Raw genomic sequence first — 21,375 nt, forward strand, 5'->3', positions numbered from 1 at the left:
GTGTCCTGGCATTCTTTTTACTTTGCTTACAATCACATGCGTTTGTATCATTGTTTTTCTCTTGTATTGTTTTAGCTTCCATTTCTAAAAATAGTACCAGAGGATAGATATTTTGTAACTTGCTTTTCTTTTTACTTATGGCAATGGTATGGACATCTTTCCAAGTCAGCATTTATACTAGAGAATGGACTTGAGGATATGGGGCAGGGGAAGGGTAAGCTGTGACAAAGCGAGAGAGAGGCATGGACATATATACACTATCAAACGTAAGGTAGATAGCTAGTGGGAAGCAGCCACATGGCACAGGGAGATCAGGAGCTTTGTGACCACCTAGAGGAGTGGGATAGGCAGGATGGGAGAGAGGGAGATGCAAGAGGGAAGAGATATGGGGATATATGTATATGTATAACTGATTCACTTTGTTATAAAGCAGAAACTAACACACCATTGTAAAGCAATTATACTCCAATAAAGATGTTTAAAAAAATGATCTCGTTCTTTTTATTTTTTTTAATTAAAAAAAATTTTTTTCTTTAAACACAAGATAGCGTATATTTTTAACATCTTTATTAGACTATAATTGCTTTACAATGGTGTGTTAGTTTCTGCTTTATAACAAAGTGAATCAGTTATACATATACATATGTTCCCATATCTCTTCCCTCCTGCCTCTCCCTCCCTCCCACCCTCCCTATCCCATCCCTCCAGGCCTTCACAAAGCACCCAGCTGATCTCCCTGTGCTATGCGGCTGCTTCCCACTAGCTATCTACCTTACATTTGGTAGTGTATATATGTCCATGCCTCTCTCTCGCTTTGTCACAGCTTACCCTTCCCCCTCCCCATATCCTCAAGTCCATTCTCTAGTAGGTCTGTGTCTTTATTCCTGTCTTACCCCTAGGTTCTTCATGACATTTTTTTTCCTTAAATTCCATATATATCTGTTAGCATACAGTATTTGTCTCTCTCTTTCTCACTTACTTCACTCTGTATGACAGACTCTAGGTCTATCACCTCATTACAAATAGCTCAATTTCGTTTCTTTTTATGGCTGAGTAATATTCCATTGTATATATGTCCCACATCTTCTTTATCCATTCATCCGATGATGGACACTTGTTTCCACCTCCTGGCTATTGTAAATAGAGCTGCAATGAACATTTTGGTACATGACTCTTTTTGAATTATGGTTTTCTCAGGGTATATGCCCAGTAGTGGGATTGCTGGGTCATATGGTAGTTCTATTTGTAGTTGTTGAAGGAACCTCCATACTGTTCTCCATAGTGGCTGTACCAAATCACATTCCCACCAGGAGTGCAAGAGTGTTCCCTTTTCTCCACACCCTCTCCAGCATTTATTGTTTCTAGATTTTTTGATGATGGCCATTCTGACTGGTGTGAGATGATATCTCATTGTAGTTTTGATTTGCATTTCTCTAATGATTAATGATGTTGAGCATTTTTTCATGTGTTTGTTGGCAGTCTGTATATCTTCTTTGGAGAAATGTCTATTTAGGTCTTCTGCCCATTTTTGGATTGGGTTGTTTTTTTTTTTTTCGTTATTGAGCTGCATGAGCTGCTTATAAATTTTGGAGATTAATCCTTTGTCGTTTGCTTCATTTGCAAATATTTTCTCCCATTCTGAGGGTTGTCTTTTGGTCTTGTTTATGGTTTCCTTTGCTGTGCAAAAGCTTTGAAGTTTCATTAGGTCCTATTTGTTTATTTTTGTTTTTATTTCCATTTCTCTAGGAGGTGGGTCAAAAAGGATCTTGCTGTGATTTATGTCATAAAGTGTCCTGCCTATGTTTTCCTCTAAGAGTTTGATAGTTTCTGTCCTTACATTTAGGTCTTTAATCCATTTTGAGCTTATTTTTGTGTGTGGTGTTAGGGATTGATCTAATCTCATACTTTTACATGTAGCTGTCCAGTTTTCCCAGCACCACTTATTGAAGAGGCTGTCTTTTCTCCACTGTACATTCCTGCCTCCTTTATCAAAGATAAGGTGACCATATGTGCGTGGGTTTATCTCTGGGCTTTCTATCCTGTTCCATTGATCTATGTTTCTGTTTTTGTGCCAGTACCATACTGTCTTGATTACTGTAGCTTTATAGTATAGTCTGAAGTCAGGGAGCCTGATTCCTCCAGCTCTGTTTTTCGTTCTCAAGATTGCTTTGGCTATTCGGGGTCTTTTGTGTTTCCATACAAATTGTGAAATTTTTTGTTCTAGTTCTGTGAAAAATGCCAGTGGTAGTTTGATAGGGATTGCATTGAATCTGTAGATTGCTTTGGGTAGTAGAGTCATTTTTCACAATGTTGATTCTTCCAATCCAAGAACATGGTATATCTCTCCATCTATTTGTACCATCTTTAATTTCTTTCATCAGTGTCTTATAATTTTCTGCATACAGGTCTTTTATCTCCTTACGTAGGTTTATTCCTAGATATTTTATTCTTTTTGTTGCAATGGTAAATGGGAGTGTCTTCTTGATTTCACTTTCAGATTTTTCATCATTAGTGTATAGGAATGCCAGAGATTTCTGTGCATTAATTTTGTATCCTGCTACTTTACCAAATTCATTGATTAGCTCTAGTAGTTTTCTGGTAGCATCTTTAGGATTCTTTATGTATAGTATCAGGTCATCTGCAAACAGTGACAGCTTTACTTCTTCTTTTCCGATTTGGGTTCCTTTTATTTCCTTTTCTTCTCTGATTGCTGTGGCTAAAACCTCCAAAACTATGTTGAATAAGAGTGGTGAGAGTGGGCAACCTTGTCTTGTTCCTGATGTTAGAGGAAATGGTTTCAGGTTTTCACCATTGAGAATGATGTTTGCTGTGGGTTTGTTGTATATGGGCTTTATTATGTTGAGGTAGGTTCCCTCTATGCCCACTCTCTGGAGGGGTTTTTTTTTTTATCATAAATGGGTGTTGAATTTTGTCAAGCATTTTCTGCATCTATTGAGATGATCTTATGGTCTTTATTCTTCAGTTTGTTAATATGGTGTATCACATTGATTGATTTTCATATATTGAAAAATCCTTGCATCCCTGGGATAAATCCCACTTGATCATGATGTATGATCCTTTTAATGTGTTGTTGGATTCTGTTTGCTAGTATTTTGTTGAGGATTTTTGCATCTATGTTCGTCAGTGTTATTGGCCTGTAGTTTTCTTTCTTTGTGACATCCTTGTCTGGTTTTGGTATCAAGGTGATGGTGGCCTCGTAGAAGATCTCATTCTTTTTAATAGCTTCACAGTATTTCATAGTGTGAATGTACTGTTGTTTATTCAGTTGAAACATCTCCTGATGCATGGCCAGTCAGGTTGTTTCCACTTATTTGCTATTAGGAGCATAATACAATACACATCTTTGTTTGGGTTTAGGTACTTCTGTATTTCCTTTGGTAGATAAGCACCCAGAAATGAGATGGCTAGATTAAAAGGTACTTTTCAATTTTAATAAATATTAATTGCTATATGGCTTCCCAAAAGGTTTTAGCAGTTTATATTCTAATTAAAAGTGTATAAATATACTCATTTTCCTACATCTTCAGCACTACATCTTCTGAGTCTTTTTAAAATTTTGTCCATTTGACAGGTAAGAATGATGTCTCACTAACTATATTAATTTGGATCCCATGGCTGTAGCATTGGGAAAGAGAAAGGAAATATAGCCACACAAATGGAAACTATGTGTAACATTAAGGCATTAACTTTGTATAGAGAAGTAGATGATTTTATAGAAAATTAAAAATTACCAAAATTGGCATCAGAATAGATAAAAATATCAAACTTCAAAAGATGTAAATTTGATCATCTAATAATATGTCTCTCAAACTGTTTAAATAGGAATCCACAAGGTCTAAATTTGTTTTCACCACAAGCATGTGGAAAGGAAGGATATGGCAATCCAACGGAGATGTTATGAGTATATATACCATGTAGAAATTCACAGATGTCAATATAGGTATTATCACGAAAGCAAATGTTGTTAGGTAAGGTAAAAATCAGAATTATTTATGTTTTAAAAGTTACACGTTGGTTACAGAGGACATGATCACCCTCTTTGCCTTCTAGATGTCTTATGAGACTCCGTTATCAGAAACGATATTTTCAAGGACAACTTTATGATATACAATAGATTCTCCTTTTCTGCAACTGCAGGGAAAGAAGGAACATTTTCCTCTTTATTATTCTGCTAAGATTTCTTTCACAAACAGTTAGAAGCGCTGCCAATTTGAAGGGTAGATACTAGAATTGCATCAGTTACTACCGAAAGAAAAAACTTAAAATATAGAAAAAAAAAAAAAAACCCAGACAACCAGACTCTAATAATGTGATATTTTGCATCTACAAGATCTATCATTAAAACATTGCAGGCCTGGGTGGTTTTACAAGTGAGTTCTAAATTTTCAACAAATAGACAACCTCTATACTATTTAAATAATTTAGAGTACAGAAAAAGATGGAAAGCTTTTTAGTTTATTTTCATAAAGCTATAATAAATCTAATGCCATAACCTACTTTAAAATAGTACAGAACAAATGAAGATCACTTTTACTTATTAACAGAGGTGAGAAAATTTCAAAAAGGTAAATCAGATCTAGCAGTATATTAAAGGACCACTGTAACCAAACAGGTTTTTATCCAGGAATTCAAGAATAGTTCAAGCACTCGAAAAGCATAATTTAATATTTTAAGAAATTGAAGGAGAATAAAAACATGATCATAATAATCAGTGCTAAAAATTAGTTCAGCTAAACCAGTCTTCATTTTTAAAAACTCCATTTAAGATAGAGTGAATCTTCCAAACATGTTGAAAGTTATTTTCTAGAAATTAATTGTAAGCATTTAAAATAAACATTGAAAGCATTTTCATTAAAATTGAATAAAGAGGGCTTCCCTGGTGGCACAGTGGTTGGGACAGGGGACAGGAGTTCGTGCCCCGGTCCGGGAAGATCCCACATGCCGTGGAGCGGCTGGGCCCGTGAGCCATGGCTGCTGGGCCTGCGTGTCCGGAGCCTGTGCGCCGCAGCGGGAGAGGCCACAACAGTGAGAGGCCCACGTACCGCAAAAAAAAAAAAAAAATTGAATAAAGAGGAATGTCTTTTACTGTCCCGAAGTAGTCAGCAGTGGCGGGGGGAGGGGGATGTGTTGTTGGTAATGCTGTAAGATAAGAGAAATATTAAGTCTAAAAATGACAGTTACTTTCAGTTGCTAAGGTTTTTATACCTAGGGAAGAAAAGATTGAAATAAAAAACTTGTTGGACTAAAAGCAAATTTCAGTAAGTTGGTGGCTTAAAACATAATACCCCAAAACCAAGAGCTTTTCTTTATACTGGCATTAATCTGTTAGAAGTTTTTCTGTGAAAAGAACTCCACACCCCTGCCCCCCGCAAAAAGGCCAAAACTAAATGTAACAAGAAAATGCAAGTTATATGACGATAACTGTGTAACATTCTCAAAGACATAAGATAGGACCTGAATGAATGGAGAGACATGCAGGTACCTGGTGGTAAGATTTAAAAGTACAGATTCTTCCCAAACTCATCTACAAATTTTAAATCATAATTTCATGCACACTCTTTACTTCATTAAAATGGTCCTGTGGAATAAATGTGAGATTTACGAAGAAAATCTTGAACAGGAAGGTCTCTTTTCACTGTTCTCACTTTTCACACGTCCATCCCCTCTCACAAGACGCCTTTAAAGGAAAAGTGCAGGAACTCAAGAAAGAATAAAGCTAGAACAATGAAGAGAAAGGGAACATGGGAGTCAGTAGCAGATTAAGATTTCAACATATTTCTAGGAGATAGAAGGAAGCCTGTAGAAGGATTAAACAGGCAGAGGAAGCCTGGCCCCAAAACACCCTGCGGGGTTGCCAGCAGGGTGGTGGGAGTTGGCCTTCCCACTGAAACCCCACAGCATCTCTGGCCTCTGGGGAGGAGATGAAAATAGGGATGTTTTCAAAAGTCTGTATGAGGAAAGCTCTGCACTTGATCCCTCTTACGCTTTTCTCCAATTTCCACATACAGAAGACCAAGTAGCCCTAGTACATGTCCTCCAACATGATGCCGGGACTTTTCCTAAAGGAGTCGAAGCTGAGAAGAAATCAGACAGTACCCCAGAGTAACGCCTGCCTGAATTTTCTGAGGAGGGTGGTGGTAGAAGTGATTTGAGTCTTCCCTGAAGAGAAGCTTTCCAAGCTCCACACTGCAGTGTAGGGCTGGGCTACCACGCTCTCCCCGGGTGATCTCACTCAACTCCTTGATTTCAGTGGTGGCTATACAAGGAGGATTTCCAAGTTTGTATCTTTAGCCATGACCGTCCCTGGAACTCCACTCACATACCCTATAATGCTACCTACAATATCACCATGAGAATATCTAAGCCCATGGTGGTTCAAGCAGTGAATGAGGATCTGACTCAGGTTTGTGCCGGCTCTGCACCATCTTGCCCTCTCTGGCCTCATTGTCTAGCCTCTTCTACCACATTCACTCCAGTCATGCTGCCTCGTTGCTCAGACAGGGTCTTGTCAGCCACAGCAAGGCCTTTGGACTATATCTAAATGCGCTGAGAAGTTTTCGGAGGTTTTGAGCAGGAGGGCGATATGATCTGATAAAAGTTTTTTAAAAAATCACTGTGGCTTCTGTGTGGAAAATAAATTGTAGGGAACACAAGTGGAAGCATAATGGAACATTTGGTTACTTCTTGGGTATCTGTCTCGAACATCTTTCTGTCATCCAATGACAAAAGCAGAATCCACCTGAATGTCTACAGTGGAGAGAGAGAAAAATAGCAGAAAGGGACATATGATCAGGCCAAAGCTTTTACACAGAACCCTAGCATCTTAACAGTCGGTGTTGACGTATTTACCCTCTATGGTTTCTGCAACTTTGGTGCTTCAGTAGAATTAGTTAAATCTCCTTCTATATTGACTGGTTATAATTTTTTAAATGAGCTATGTTTTCCCATTCTTTAGTTATTGATGAGGAAAATGTGAAGTTTATTATGAAACTAGTCAGGGCAGTGCAGGAGGCCCAGAAGTCGATGCTGATTTGACCTACCAGTGACTTTCAACTTATTTTTGGATTTTTTAAAAACCCTGGTACTCTAGTCCATGATATATAGACTTACAACTGAATCAGTAATGGTAATGGCAGGTTTTCTTCCCTCAAAATTTCCACATTTAGGAATATAATGTGCCTGGGGGTCCAAGAAGTAAGGATAACTTCTCAGGGGAAGGGGACAGTGTCAAGGCTGTGGTCAACAGTGTTTCTGGGACGCTGTCATAAGGAATTAACCACCATTCATCAGCTTAATGCTCTTTTCCGCTGCCTCTTCAGCTGAGTTTGGGCAGGAGGGATGTATTAAAATGAAGAGGAACAGGGATTCATGGCCTAATGTGAAATCTTGTTAAAGATGTCCTGGTGAAACAGAGGGAATCTTTTCTCCAGGTGTTTAAATAATATCAAAAGGGTAGAAAACCTTGTATTACTAAGTGTTTTTCTTTCTTGATTAATATATTCTCTTCTCTGAAAATAAATATTCCCTTATAATTTTGGCAAAACACTGTACTGGGCAATATTTTAAAAATAGAATATAAAATGAGAAAGGTTTTGAAATGTTGTATTGTATTATGCGGGTTGAGTAAAGGGAAGTGAACAGTACAACTGCGATTTTCAATTGTTTTAAAACAGTTTTTAAAGTTGCAGTATAAGTTTACTTTGAGATATATCCAATGTGTGTGTGTGTTTATATTTCTTATCTCTCTCACAAAGCATTTGAGTTTGCTAATGACAATGTTTGCTATCAAGTTAGGGTTGTCCGGTAAATTACAAGATGCCAAATGGATATACTTACACTAAAAAAGATAAATTGTTTATCTGAAATTCGAACTTAATTTGGGTGTCCTTTAAAAAAAAGGTCTGGCTGAAATTTCTAAGTAGAAAACGTGAAGAAAACAATGAAGGTAAGATAAGGTGAAGCTTCTATACAAATATGAAGTCTAATATAATTGCTAAAGTTGGGCCATGGTTTTGGCCTTAAGAGTCCTGGTTGCAAGACAAAAATGAGAATATAATCATTTACAAGATGTACCTTGCCCAGTAAGTGGGGTGAGTAGTGGGGTGAGAGTTCTTTGGGGCAAAAAACATATTCTAGTTTTTAGCTCTGAAAGAACACTTTTTTTATGGGTCTCCATTAAAGGGATCCTTTGCAATGGGGGTGGTGGCGGTACTATCTACCCCTTATTGAGCATTTATGAACTAGACAGTGTTTTTCAAAGAGAAGTTTTTGATTAAATGAAGTCCATTTTACCTTTTTCTTTTTCTTTTGTGAATTGCACTTTTTGCATCATATGTAAGAAATCTTTCCCACATCTAAGGTTAACAAAGTTTTTGCCTCTGTTTTCTCTTAGAAATTTTACAGGGGTAGGTTTATATTTAGATCTATCAATATATATATTTTAAAGAACCATATGAGTGTCAGGGATTCCTGAGGATTCTGGCTTCTTTCATTTACTGTGGATGTTCCTTGGTGGTTCTGAGCTACCTTAGCTAACCCTAGAATTGACACATGCTATCAACTATTTTGAGTTAATTCTGGTACGTGGTAAAAGGTCTAGATTGAAGTTTATATTTCTGCATATTGTTTGAGCACATTTGTTGAAACTATATTCTCAACTGTATTGCCATTGCACCTTTGTCAAAACTCAGTTGTGTTTGTGAGGGTCTAGTTCCTGGGCTCTGATCTGTGTCTAACTTTATGCCAATGCCATACTGTTTTAATTATTTCAGCATTATAATAATGTCTTGAAATCAGGTAATATTATTCTTTCAACTAATATATACATGTATAATATAAAAACTTAGTTTGTTGATTTCTACCAAAAAAAAAAAACCTATTGGGGTTTCGATTGGGATTACATTTAGTCTTAATTTTGGGAGAATTGGCATTTTAACAAAATTGAGTCTTCTCACTCATGAACAAGATATATTCCTCCAGTTATATGGATCCTCTTTAATTTCTCTCGGCAGTATTTTGTGGAGTTTAGTGTACAGGTCTTTCATCTTTTGTCAGATTTATCCCTAAATCTTTGAATTTTTTAGATGTTATTGTACATGATATTGTTTTTTTATGAGTACATATTATAATTATTTACTGTTGGACATTTAGATTGTTTATAATTTTTCACTTACAGCATTGCAATAAATAACTTTGTACATGCAGATATACTCACATATGATTATTTCCCTTTAAAATTTTTTAAAATTATATTTTATTGAAGTATAGTTGCTGTGCAATATTATATAATGTTATGGGGGTACAATATAGTGATTCATAATTTTTAAAGGTTATACTCCATTTATAGTTATTGTAAAATGTTGGCTGTATTCCCCGTGTTGTACAGTATATCCTTGTAGCTTTATTTTTAAAAACTGATTTATTTATTTTTTAGTATTTATTTATTTATCTATTTATTTATTTTGGCTGCACCGGGTCCCAGTTGCAGCATGCGGGCTCTTAGTTGCAGCCTGTGGGCTACTTAGTTCCGGCATGCAGGCTCTTAGTTGTGGCATGTGGACTTCTCACTTACGGCTTGCATACTCCTAGTTGCAGCATGTGAACTCTTAGTTGCGGCATGCATGCGGGATCTAGTTCCCTGACCAATGATCGAACCCAGGCCCTCTGCACTTGGAGCACGGAGTCTTACCCACTGGACCACCAGGGAAGTCCCCCTTGTAGCTTATTTTATACCTAATAGTTTGTATCTCTTAATCACCTACTCCTATTGATATATTGCCCCTCCCCCCCATTGGTATCCACTAGTTTGTTCTCTGTATCTGTGAGTCTGCTTCTTTTTTGTTATACTCACTAGTTCGTTGTATTTTTAAGATTCCACGTGTAAGTGGTATCATACAGTATTTGTCTTTCTCCATCCCACTTATTTCACTGAGCATAATGCCCTCCAAGTCCATCCATATTGCTGCAAATGGCAAAATTTCATTCTTTTTATGGCCAAATAGTATTCCATTGGGTGTGTGTATGTGTGTGTACATATATTTATTTATTTATTTATTTATATACTGCATTCTTCTTTATCCATTCATCTGTTGATGGACATGTAGGTTGCTTCCATATCTTGACAACTGTAAATAATGCTGCTATGAGCATTGGAGTGCATGTATCTCTTTTCCATTTAGTGTTTTTGTTAACTGTGTTAAACTCATTTATGGGGTCTAGTGGATTGTTTGTGAATTCCATTGGATTTTCTACATCGAGAATCATGTCTTCTGCAAATAAGCAGTTAAGTCTTCCTTTCCAATCTGGATGCCTTTTATTTATTAATTTATTTTGGCCTGGCTGTGCTGACCAGAACCTCCCATATTGAGCGGAAGTGGTGAGAGCAGATGTTCCTATCTATCTTTCTGATCTCAGGGTGAGGCATTCAGTCTCTGACATATTTTTTATCAGGCTAAAGAAGTTTCCTTCCACTCCTTGTTTGCTGAGTTTTTGTTAGAAATAGGTGTTGAATATTGTTAAATACTTTTTCTACTGAGATGATCATATGGTTTTTCTTTTTTAGTTATTATGGTGTTATGGGTTGACTGTATCCCTCAAAAAATATGTGTTAAAATCCTAACCCCCCAGTACCTCAGAGTGGGAACTTATTTGGAAATAGGCTCATTGCATGTATATGTAATTTGTTAAGATGAAGTCATACTGGAATAGTGAGGGCTCCCTAATCCATTATGACTGCTGTCCTTATAAGAAGATGGCCATATGAAGCCAGAGACACAAGGGAGAATGCAGTGTGACGATGCAGGCAGAGATTGGAGTTCTGCTGCCACAAGCCAAGGAACGTCTGGGGCTACTGGGGGCTGGAGGAAGCAAGGAGGGATTCCCCCCTGGAGGCTTCAGAAGGGGCATGGCTCTGCCTTGATTTCAGACTTCTAGCCTCCAGAACAGTGAGAAGATAAATTTTTGTTGTTTTTACCCACCTAGTTTGTGATCCTTTATTATGATGGTAGCCCTGGGAAATTAATACATATGATTTATTACATTGACTGATTTTTGAACATTAAACAGACCTACATTCCTAGGATACACTCTGTTTAGTCAGGATGTATTGTCTTATTATTATCCTTTTAATATTTTGTTTGATAATATAATATCCTTTTAATATTTTATTGTTCCTTTATTTAATATTATTATCCTTTTAATATTATTATCCTTTGATTTGCTATAATTTTGTTTAGAATTTGTGCATCTGTGTTCATGTTTTGTAGTTTACTTTTTTATACTGTTTTTGTCTGGTTTTGGTATCAGGGTAGTGTTGGTCTCAGAAAATGAGTTGGGAAGTATTCTCTCCTCTTCGTTTTTCTTGAAGACTTTGTGCAGAGTTGCTGTTGTTTTTTTAAAAAAGATTTATCAGGGGCTTCCCTGGTGGCGCAGTGGTTGAGAGTCCGCCTGCCGATGCAGGGGACACGGGTTCGTGCCCCGGTCCGGGAGGATCCTACATGCCGCGGAGAGGCTGGGCGCGTGAGCCATGGCCGCTGAGCCTGTGCGTCCGGAGCCTGTGCTCCGCAACGGAAGAGGCCACAGCAGTGAGAGGCCCGCGTACCGCAAAAAAAAAAAAAAAAAGATTTATCAGGAAGTATTTGTACCTTTAACCCCTGTAAAGTGTACAGTTCACTGCTGTTTAGTATTTTCTCAGAGTTGTGCACCATCACCATTATCTAATTCCAGAACATCTTCGTCTGAATGTTCAGAAAGGAATTTCATATTCATTAAGAGTCACTTCCCATTCTCTCCCCTCCAGACCCTTTTCAATCACTAATTTACTTTCTGATTCTATAGATTGGCCTATGCTGGATATTTCTTATATATGGAACTATATAATATGTGGCCTTTCTCTTAGCATGATGCTTTTTCCAAGGTTCATTCATGTCTGTAGCATGTATCAGTACTTCATTCTTGGTTTTGGCAGATAATATTCTATTACATAGATACACCATAGTTGCTTATCCATTTATTATGGACATTTGAGTTGTTAACACTTTTTGGCTATTTTGAATAAGGCTACTGTGAACAATTGTGTACAAGTTTTTGTGTAAATGTGCTTTCTTTCTCTTGAGTATGTATCTAAGAGTGGAATTGCTCAGTCCTGTGATCAGTCTGTTTAACCTTTTGAGGAAATAGAGTGCTTTACAAAGCTGCCATCAGCACCAGCAATGTATGAAGGTTCTAGTTTCCCCACACGCTCACCAGCACTTGTCATTGTCTGTATTCTTAATTATAGCCATCCTAGTGGGTGTGAAGTGGTATCTCCTAGTGGTTTTGATTTGCATTTCCCTGATGGCTAATGATGTTGAATATCTTTTCCTGTGGTTATTGACCATTTATATACCTTTTGGGAAGAAATGTCTATTTTCTTTGCCCTTTAAAAATTATGTTATTTGTCTTTTTATTACTGAGTTGTAAGAGTTTTTATATTGTGTGTGTATGCAAGTCCCTTATTAGGTATTAGATTTATAGCAATTTTCCCTTATTCTGTGGGTGGTCTTTTTACTTTCTTCATGGTATCATTTACAGCACAAAATGTTTTAATTTTGTTGAAGTCCAGTTTATCAAAATTTTTTTGGTTGTTGCTTGTGCTTTTGGTGTCATACCCGAGAAACCATTGCCTAACCCAAGGACACAAAGGTGTAATTACTCCTATGTGTTCTTCTAAAAGTTTTATATGTTTAGCTCTTGTATTTAGGTATTTGATCCATTTGGAGATAATTTTTGGATGTGGTGTGGTGTACAGGTCCAACTTCGTTCTTTTGCGTATGGATATCTAGTTGTCTTAGCACCATTTGTTGAAAAGACCATTTTTCTCACCACCCCCCCATTAAATTGTCTTGGCACTCTTGTTGAAAATCAGCTTACCATAAATGTAAGCGTTTAATTAGGGGCTCTAAATTCTATTCCATTGATCATTATGCATGTCCTTATTCCAGTACTACATTTACTGGATTACTGTAGCTTTGTAGCAAAATTTGAAATTGGGAAATGTGATCCCTCCAAATTTATTCTTCTTTTGTAAGTTTGTTTCGGCTATTCTTAGTCCCTTGCATTTCCATATGAATTTTAGGATCATCAATTTCTTAAAAAAAAAAAAATCCAGCTGCAACTCTGAATGCTTTTAATCTGTAGATCAGTTTGGGGCATGTTGCCAACTTAATAATGTTAACTCTTCCAATCCTTGAACATGGAATGTTTTACCGTTTATGTACCTTGTTTAATTTTTTCCAAGAATGTTTCACTTTTCAGTGTACAAGTTATGTACTTCTTTTAACATTAGTTCTAAATATTCTGTTATTTTTGATGCTATTATAAGTGAAATTGTTTTCTTAATTTAGTTTTCAGATTCTTCATTGCTAGTGTATAGAGATACAATTGCTTTTTTTTATTGGGGTGTAGTTGCTTTACAGTGTTGTGTTAGTTTCTGCTATACAGCGAAGTGAATCAACTATGTGTATACATATATCCCTCTTTTTTGGATTTCCTTCCCATTTAGGTCACCACAGAGCATTAAGTAGAGTTCTCTATGCTATACAGCAGGTTCTCATTAGTTACCTATTTTATACATATTAGTGTATGTTGATCTCTTATTCTACCACCTTTCAGAACTTGTTTATTTTTATAGTTAAAAAAAAGTGGATTCTCTAGGATTTTCTGTATGTAAGATCATGTAATCTGCAAATAGGGTTTGCCTTTCTAGATGATTTTTATTTCTTTTCCTTGCCTTATTGCCCTAGCTAGAACTTCCAATGTAGTGGTGAATAGACCTGGCAAGAATGGACGTCTATCTTGTTCATGATCTTAGAGGGAAGGAATCCACTCTGTACCCATTAAGTATGGTGTCAGCTATAGATTTTTCCCTAGATATCCTTTATCAATTTGAGAAGGTTCTCTTCTATTTATAATTTGTTGAGTTTTTTTTATCCTAAAAGAGGTTTTAATTTTGTCAAATGCTTATTCTATGACTGTTGAAAGGCTCTTATAATTTTTGTCTTTTATTCTATTAATATTGCACCTAACATTGATTTTTAGATGCTAAACTAGCCTTACATTCCTAGGATAAATCCCACTTGGCCATAGTATACAATACTTTTAATATGTTGCTGAATTTGGTTTGCTAACACATTTTTTCATCTATATTCATAAGGGCTATTGGACTGAAGTTGTCTTTTCTTGGAATGTGTTTGTCTAGTTTTGGTATCAGGATAGTACTGGCCACATAGAATGAGTTTGGAAGTTTCCATTTCCTTTAGCTTTCTGGAAGAATTTGTATAGACTTGGTAGTCACCAATAAAGCCATCTGGGCCTGTAGTTTTCTTTGTAGGAAGGTTTTTAACCGTAAATTCATTTTCTCTAATGGATAAAGTGCTATCCAGGTTACCTGTGTCTTCAGAGTGAGCTTTGGCCTGCTCTCTTCTCTCTGGTACTTTGTCCTATGAACTCTAGCTGCTTTGGTTTTCTGAGACTTTTCACTCTGTCTCCTCAACTTAAAATTTTTATCTGCTGGTTTCCACCTCAGTTGCCGTCCCTGTGCTTAGGCCTGGTGACCTCGTAAGCCTCTGACCTGGGACAAGAGTAGAGCTCACCTCAATTGTTCTCCATCCCTTGGGCATCACTGTCCTACATTACCTGATGTCTAGTGTCTTAAAAACCATTGTTTCATGTATTTTTCTGCTAGTTTGTTTTTGCAAGCACTTGGGTATAATCTTATCCTGTTAGTCCAGGGAAGATGGAAAGATTTTTATACCATCACAATCTTTTTGGTAGTGGTGGGGCAGGGCACACAAAACAAAACAAAACACAAACATTATCAAGTTTACAAGGATCCAAGAAATAAGCCGTCTTTGAAATTATTACTTATGATAAGCATCCTCCCATCATTTCAACAGTGAAGCAAAACTAACTCAGAAATGTTAAAGTAGACTGAAATAGAAGCATGAATGCCTGTTCGTATCTCACTAACTACCCAAAAGCTATGAAAATAGAGAAAGGATTAAATATCTTACAATCATGGGAGAATGGAAGGAGAAGCTGTTAGTGGAAAAGAAATTTTGTGCAGTTACTAGATGATAGAAAGCAGATGGAACTGAATCGAAATACAGTGAAGAAACCTATCACCCAGAACATACATAGGAAGAAACTAACCAGAAGGTAGGAACAGATGCAGATGATCTATAAACTCAGAGTGGAAAACTGATGGAGGCCCTAGGCACTTAACCAGGCTAATTGAAGGTGCACATTTAGAACCGGCAGGCCTGTCAGTCCCCTTCCCTTATTAATTTTGCTCTGCTTTATTGCAACATAATAGGTCAAGAACTGCACTGTAAAGAGAATGAACTATCTGATGTGATTTCTAGTTTGGGGTTATGCCCTAGAGAGAAGCATTGTGGAGCTTGAGGAAATCATAGAACACAGGCAGAGGAGGCAACTTGAAGAATCAGACATATACAAATGGAAAGGAAATGGAAGCCAGCTGCCTATAATAATCTGACCAATCTTTCATTCATAGAATAGAAAGCCAAGGACCACCAGACATTTGGGGAAGCATAACAGCCAGAAGGAGAGAAACCAAGGTGAATAAACAGCTGAGCACAAAAGAAAGTTGATAGGAAGTGTAATGGGTTGAATTGTGTTCGCCACAAAAATGATATGTTGAAGTCCTAACTCCCAGCACTTCAGAATATTAAACCTCATTTGAAAATACTGATGGTCTAGATGTAGTTAATTAAGATGAGGTCATACTCAAGTAGGGGGGGGCCCTAATCCAATATGACTGGTGTCTTTGTAAGAAGACAACCGTGTAAATTCAGACACACACAGGGAGGAAGCCATGTGATGGCGGAGGCAGAGATGGGAATTATGCAGCCACAAACTAAGAAATGCCAGAGGTTTCCAGCAAGTCATAAGAAGCAAGCGAAGATTCATACTATGAGTTTCAGAGGTAGCAGGGTCCTGCTGTTTGATTTTGAACTTCTAGCTTCCAGAACCGCGAGGTAATACATTTCTGTTGTTTATGTCACCCAGTTTGTGGTACTTTGTTATGGCAACCCTAAGAAAATAATATTGGGAATAAAAGAGAATTTAATAATACTTAATGAAAACATAAAACAAATGTTCAAGTAACCCACAGGAAGGTTAAAAAAAGAGAGAGGGAATCAGAAAAATAAGAAACAGGGGAAATAAATAGAAGACAATAAAATTGCATGTTGGACTTAAACCCTAGCATCTTAATATTTATCATAAAAATGTAAATGGTCTAAATGCACCAATTAAAAGACAGAGATGACTAGAATGGATAACAAAACATGGTCCAACAGTATGTTGTCTACAAAAATCTCACTTCAAATATGATATAGGCAGGTTGAAAGTAAAAGCTTGAAAAGTATATACCATGCAAATATTAATTTTTAAAAAGCAGGAGTGGCTGCCCTAATATACATGTTAATTTCCTGATTGTGATCTTGTACTATAGTTATGCAAGATGTTTCCATTGGGGAAGTTGGGTGAAGTATGTGTGGTATCTATTTGTATTGTTTCTTACAGTGGTATATGAACCTGCAAATATCTCAAAATAAGATTTACTCACCTGCAAAAGAATGAAGGTGGTCGCCTACTCATACCGTATACAAAAATTAATTCAAAATGGATCAAGACCTAAATGTAAAAGCTGAAACTATAGAGTTCTTAAAAATAAATGTAAGAGCTAAAACTATAAAAATTCTCAGAAGAAGCTTAAATCTCAGGACCTTGAAATAAGCAATGGTTTCTTAGGTTTGACACCAAAATCACAAGGAATAAAAGGAACAGATAGGGACTTCCCTGGTGGTCCAGTGGTTAAGACTTTGCCTTCCCATGCAGGGAGTGTGGGTTCAATCCCTGGTCAGGGAGCTAAGATCCCACATGCCTTATGGCCAAAAACTCAAAAAAACATAAAATAGAAGCAATATTGTAACAAATTCAATCACGACTTTAAAAATGGTCCACATCAAAAAAATCTTTTAAAAAATGGATAAATTTGACTTCATCAAAATAAAAAAATATTTTGTGCCTCAAAGGACACTATCAAGGGACTTCCCTGGTGGTCCAGTGGCTGAGACTCAGTGCCCCCAATGCAGGGGGCCCAGGTTCGATTCCTGGTCAGGGAACTAGATCCCACATGCTGCAACTAGACCTGGCGCAGCCAAATAAATAAATAAATATTTTTTTAAAAAAAGGACACTATCAAGAAAGTGAAAAGGCAACCCACAGAATGGGAAAACATTTTTGAAAATCATATGTCTGCTAAGGGATTTGTATTTAAAATATATAAAGAACACTTAGACTCAATTCTAAAAAGACATATGACCTATCTTAAAAAGTGGGCAAAGTATCTGAATAGACATTTCTCCAAAGATGATATGCAAATGGACAATAAACACATGAAAAGATTTTCAACATCATTAGCCATCAGGGAAGTACAAATGAAAGGCCACCACGAGTTACCACTCCACATGCACTAGGATGACTGTAATTAAAAATATAGGTAATAACAAGTGTTGGTGAGGATGTGGGAAAACTGGAAACCTCATGCATTGCTGGTGCTAATGGCAGCTTTAGAAAACAGTCTGGCGGCTCCTCAGAAAGTTACACATAGGCTTCCCTGGTGGCGCAGTGGTTGAGAGTCCGCCTGCTGATGCAGGGAACACGGGTTCGTGCCCCAGTCTGGGAAGATCCCACATGCCATGGAGCGGCTGGGCCCGTGAGCCATGGCGGCTGAGCCTGCGCGTCCGTAGCCTGTGCTCCGCAACGGGAGAGGCCACAGCAGTGAGAGGCCCGCGTACTGCAAAAAAAAAAAAAAAAAAAAAAAGTTACACATAGTGTTATCACATGACTCAGCACCTCCACTTCTAAGTATATACCCAAGAGAAACAAATGCTTGTCTGCACAAAAACGTTTGCACACATGTTCACAGCAGTGTTATTCATACTAGTCAAAAGGTGAAAACAACTCAGATGTCCATCAACTGATGAATGGATAAACAAAATGTGGTATATCCATACAGTGGAATATTACTACGTAATAAAAAGAAATGAAATACTAATACATGCTACAGCGTGGATGACTCTTGAGAACATGCTAAGCGAAAGAAGCCAGTCAGATAGGGTCATATTTTGTATGATTTCAAAGTATCTGAAATGTCCAGAATAGGCAAAGCCAGAGAGACAGAAAGCACGTTAGCACTGGGCAGGGACTGGGGGTAGAGAGGAAGAGATGACGTGAAGGTAGCGGTTACAAGGTACAGGGTTTCTTTTTCAGGTAATGAAAAAATTCTAAAATTGGTTCTGTTGGTGGTTGCACCACTCTGAAAAATACTAAAAACCATTGAATGGCAGATATATGTTAACTGACTGAATTGTATGTCACAGGAATTATAGCTCAACAAAGCTATTAGAAATAAAATAAAACATTAAAAGGTTAAAATGCTTATGGTATGATTATTATTTCATAATATACCTTTTAATACAGAAACAATGCTTTCTCTCTGCCTGTTTAGTCAATAATGATTTGGAAACAGACAAGTTCAACCTTGTCTGTTTCTTAATATCTTCTAGAAAGTGGATTTTCCTAAACAAGTAAACAAGAATGTAAGTATTGTGCCTCGGAAAAATCAAAGTGTTTTCACACCTATAGATGCACATACACCTGTATGAATATATGCATATATACATATGCATATAAAATATATGTTGGTCCTTTGCTTGTCACAGGTCATTCATCACTATGGATTAAAGAAAGGACTGCAGGATTTCCTTCTGATTTTGTGCTGTTAGCCTTGTTTGAGTTACTGTATGCATTTTGAAAAAGATCCATTCAAAAAAATACTCCTTTAATTAAACTTTGTACTCAGACTGACATTTTATCCGTTACGCCAAATTTTACTGTGGTTCTTGAGGAATACCAACACCATCTTCAGTTAAGCTTAAGTCATCCAATTTATTAATTTTCAGCTTCCTAACGAGGATCCTGAAATTTTTGAAGTTTCATCCAAGTGTCTGTCTATACTGGTTCAGTTGTATGGAGGAGAAAACCCAGACAGCCTGTCTCCCGAAAATGCAGAGAATTTTGCTGATTTACTGATGTCCAAAGAGGACCCGAAGGAGCAGAAGCTTCTGTTGAGGATTCTCAGAAGAATGGTGAGTCCACACAGAAACTGGGGCTTGGGTGGGTGGCCTCAGTGGCAGCCAGTAGATGGGGAGTTGTCATTTTTTTCGACCTAGTTTCATTAAAGAACTCCCAGTTACCTTTTCCCGTAGTCACCTACTGTTAACATTTATCATATTCTGCATATCTATCTGCATATACAAGTATTTTTCTTGAACTGTGAGAGAGTAAGTTAGACACATTGTTCTTGCTTACTCCTTAGTATGTGAGTGTGTATTTCCTAATGAAATGGATGTTCTGTTACTTAAGTACAGTTATCAAAACCAGGAAATTTAACATTGATACAAATCTTTTACTAATCAGCCATCTGTATTCCAGTTTTGTCAGCTGTCCCCATAATGTGCTTTATAGCTTGTTTTCTGGTGTAGAAACCAGTCCAGGATCATGTATTTTAGTAGATGTGTGTCCTTAATGTGGAATAGTTCTGCAGCCTTTCTTCGTCTTTCATGACATTTCTGAACAACGGGCCAGATGTTTTGTAGACTCTCCCTCAATGTAGGTCTCTCTGATGTTTTCTGGACAATTGGATTCAGGTAAGCCCCAGAAGAAATACTGTGTCCTTGTCAATCCATCAGATCCAGAGGCTTATGATGTCTGTTTGCCCTTTACTGGTGATGTTAATTTTGATCACGTCATTAAGTCAATGTGTTGTTGTTATTTTTAAATTTTTTAATGGTTGCAAAAGGGAGATTTTCAAACTCGCAATGTTTCTAAACCCCAGTACGGTATTGTAGGAAAAATTTTCCCTTTCACCCCATTTATTATTTATTTATTTTGTTTTATTTTATTTTTGGGCGGTGTTGGGTCTTCGTTGCTGCACCAGGGCTTTCTCTAGTTGCAGCGAGTGGGGGTTACCCTTCATTGCGGTGCACGGGCTTCTCATTGTGGTGGCTTTTTTTGTTGCAGAGCACAGGGCTCTAGGCGCACGGGCTTCAGTAGCTGTGGCTCACGGGCTCTAGAGCGCAGGCTCAGTAGTTGTGGCTCGCAGGCTCTAGGGCACAGGCTCAGTAGTTGTGGCGCTCGGCTTTAGCTGCTCCGCGGCATGTGGGATCTTCCCGGACCAGGGCTCGAACCTGTGTCCCCTGCATTGGCAGGCGGATTCTTAACCACTGCGCCACCAGGGAAGTCCATCGCCCCATTTATTTTATTTTTAAAAATACAAATAGCTGATGTTTACTTGAAAGTACTTTTGAAGACTGACTTATTTTCTTTTTCCAGTAGATCTTGTTCTGCTGCTTTGGAAGGCCGTTATTTACAGCAGCTGTTGTGGAAGTTAGTCGAGGAGTGGAGGTCCCGTTAGTCTGTGTCATGTTCTGGCTTGTCAGTCTGTGTTCACTTCTAGATCCAGTTATCTTGAGGGGTCCTTTGGCAGTGGAGGCCATGGATGCTCCAGAGAGTTGCCTTCAAGACAGTTTTTATGCTAGTTTGATAGACAGCTGAAGTACGTGACCCAGCTAGATCTACACAGCAGGTTATGGGTGACAGAACTAGAACAGAGATAGAGAGTTACCCTCCTCGCTGCTACATTATGCTTCTGTACGGCCAGACCTCCCGACCGCAGCAATGCTTCCTGTCTAGTGGAGTCATTCCCTGAGTAACCGGATGATGACACAATCTAAGCGAGCCTCCCAAAGTGTAGGATAAATACTTCTGGGGAAAGTAGATCTTGGGCATGGTACTCCAACCTAGCACTAGATGACATTGAATCACATAGTAAGGCAAATATTGCCTCTTCCATTTTATTTTGATCTTTCTGATGATTTAAGGGGAAAGTCTCAATTTGGTACTACTGTGTCTTTAACATCTCTCGAATCCTTCAGAATGTCCCTTTTTAACAGAGAGGAAGCCTCTCAGATGACTAGCTTTTTCAGTAGAGATAAGATATTTCTTTCAAAAAATAATTTTATTCATTTAAAAATGGTGAGTCAATGTGAGGTCAAGTACTACAAAATATGGTAATATGAGTGATACGTACATGTGGCAGAATCGTGTGTTTGGTACAGAAACAAAAGCTTGGGGATATTGACCTCACATCTGATACAATTAATTTTATAGAGATTCACCATCTCGTATTTGAAAATGTTAGGGCCAGATTTCGTTTGGAATTTA

The 21,375-nt window shown here is 37.6% G+C and overlaps 1 protein-coding gene across 1 annotated transcript in view; it reads left to right on the forward strand.

The window, feature by feature from the left end:
- The window catches only part of ULK4 (unc-51 like kinase 4), a 513,951-nt gene that overhangs the window by 370,197 nt on the left and 122,379 nt on the right, over positions 1 to 21,375 (forward strand). Inside the window, exon 35 of the mRNA XM_082664206.1 lies at positions 19,053 to 19,238. Coding sequence (XP_082520332.1) covers positions 19,053 to 19,238 — 186 coding nt within the window. The remainder of the gene's footprint in view (positions 1 to 19,052; positions 19,239 to 21,375) is intronic.

The sequence above is a fragment of the Grampus griseus genome, assembly GCF_964374135.1.
Source record: "Grampus griseus genome assembly, chromosome: 10".
Taxonomy (NCBI): domain Eukaryota; kingdom Metazoa; phylum Chordata; class Mammalia; order Artiodactyla; family Delphinidae; genus Grampus; species Grampus griseus.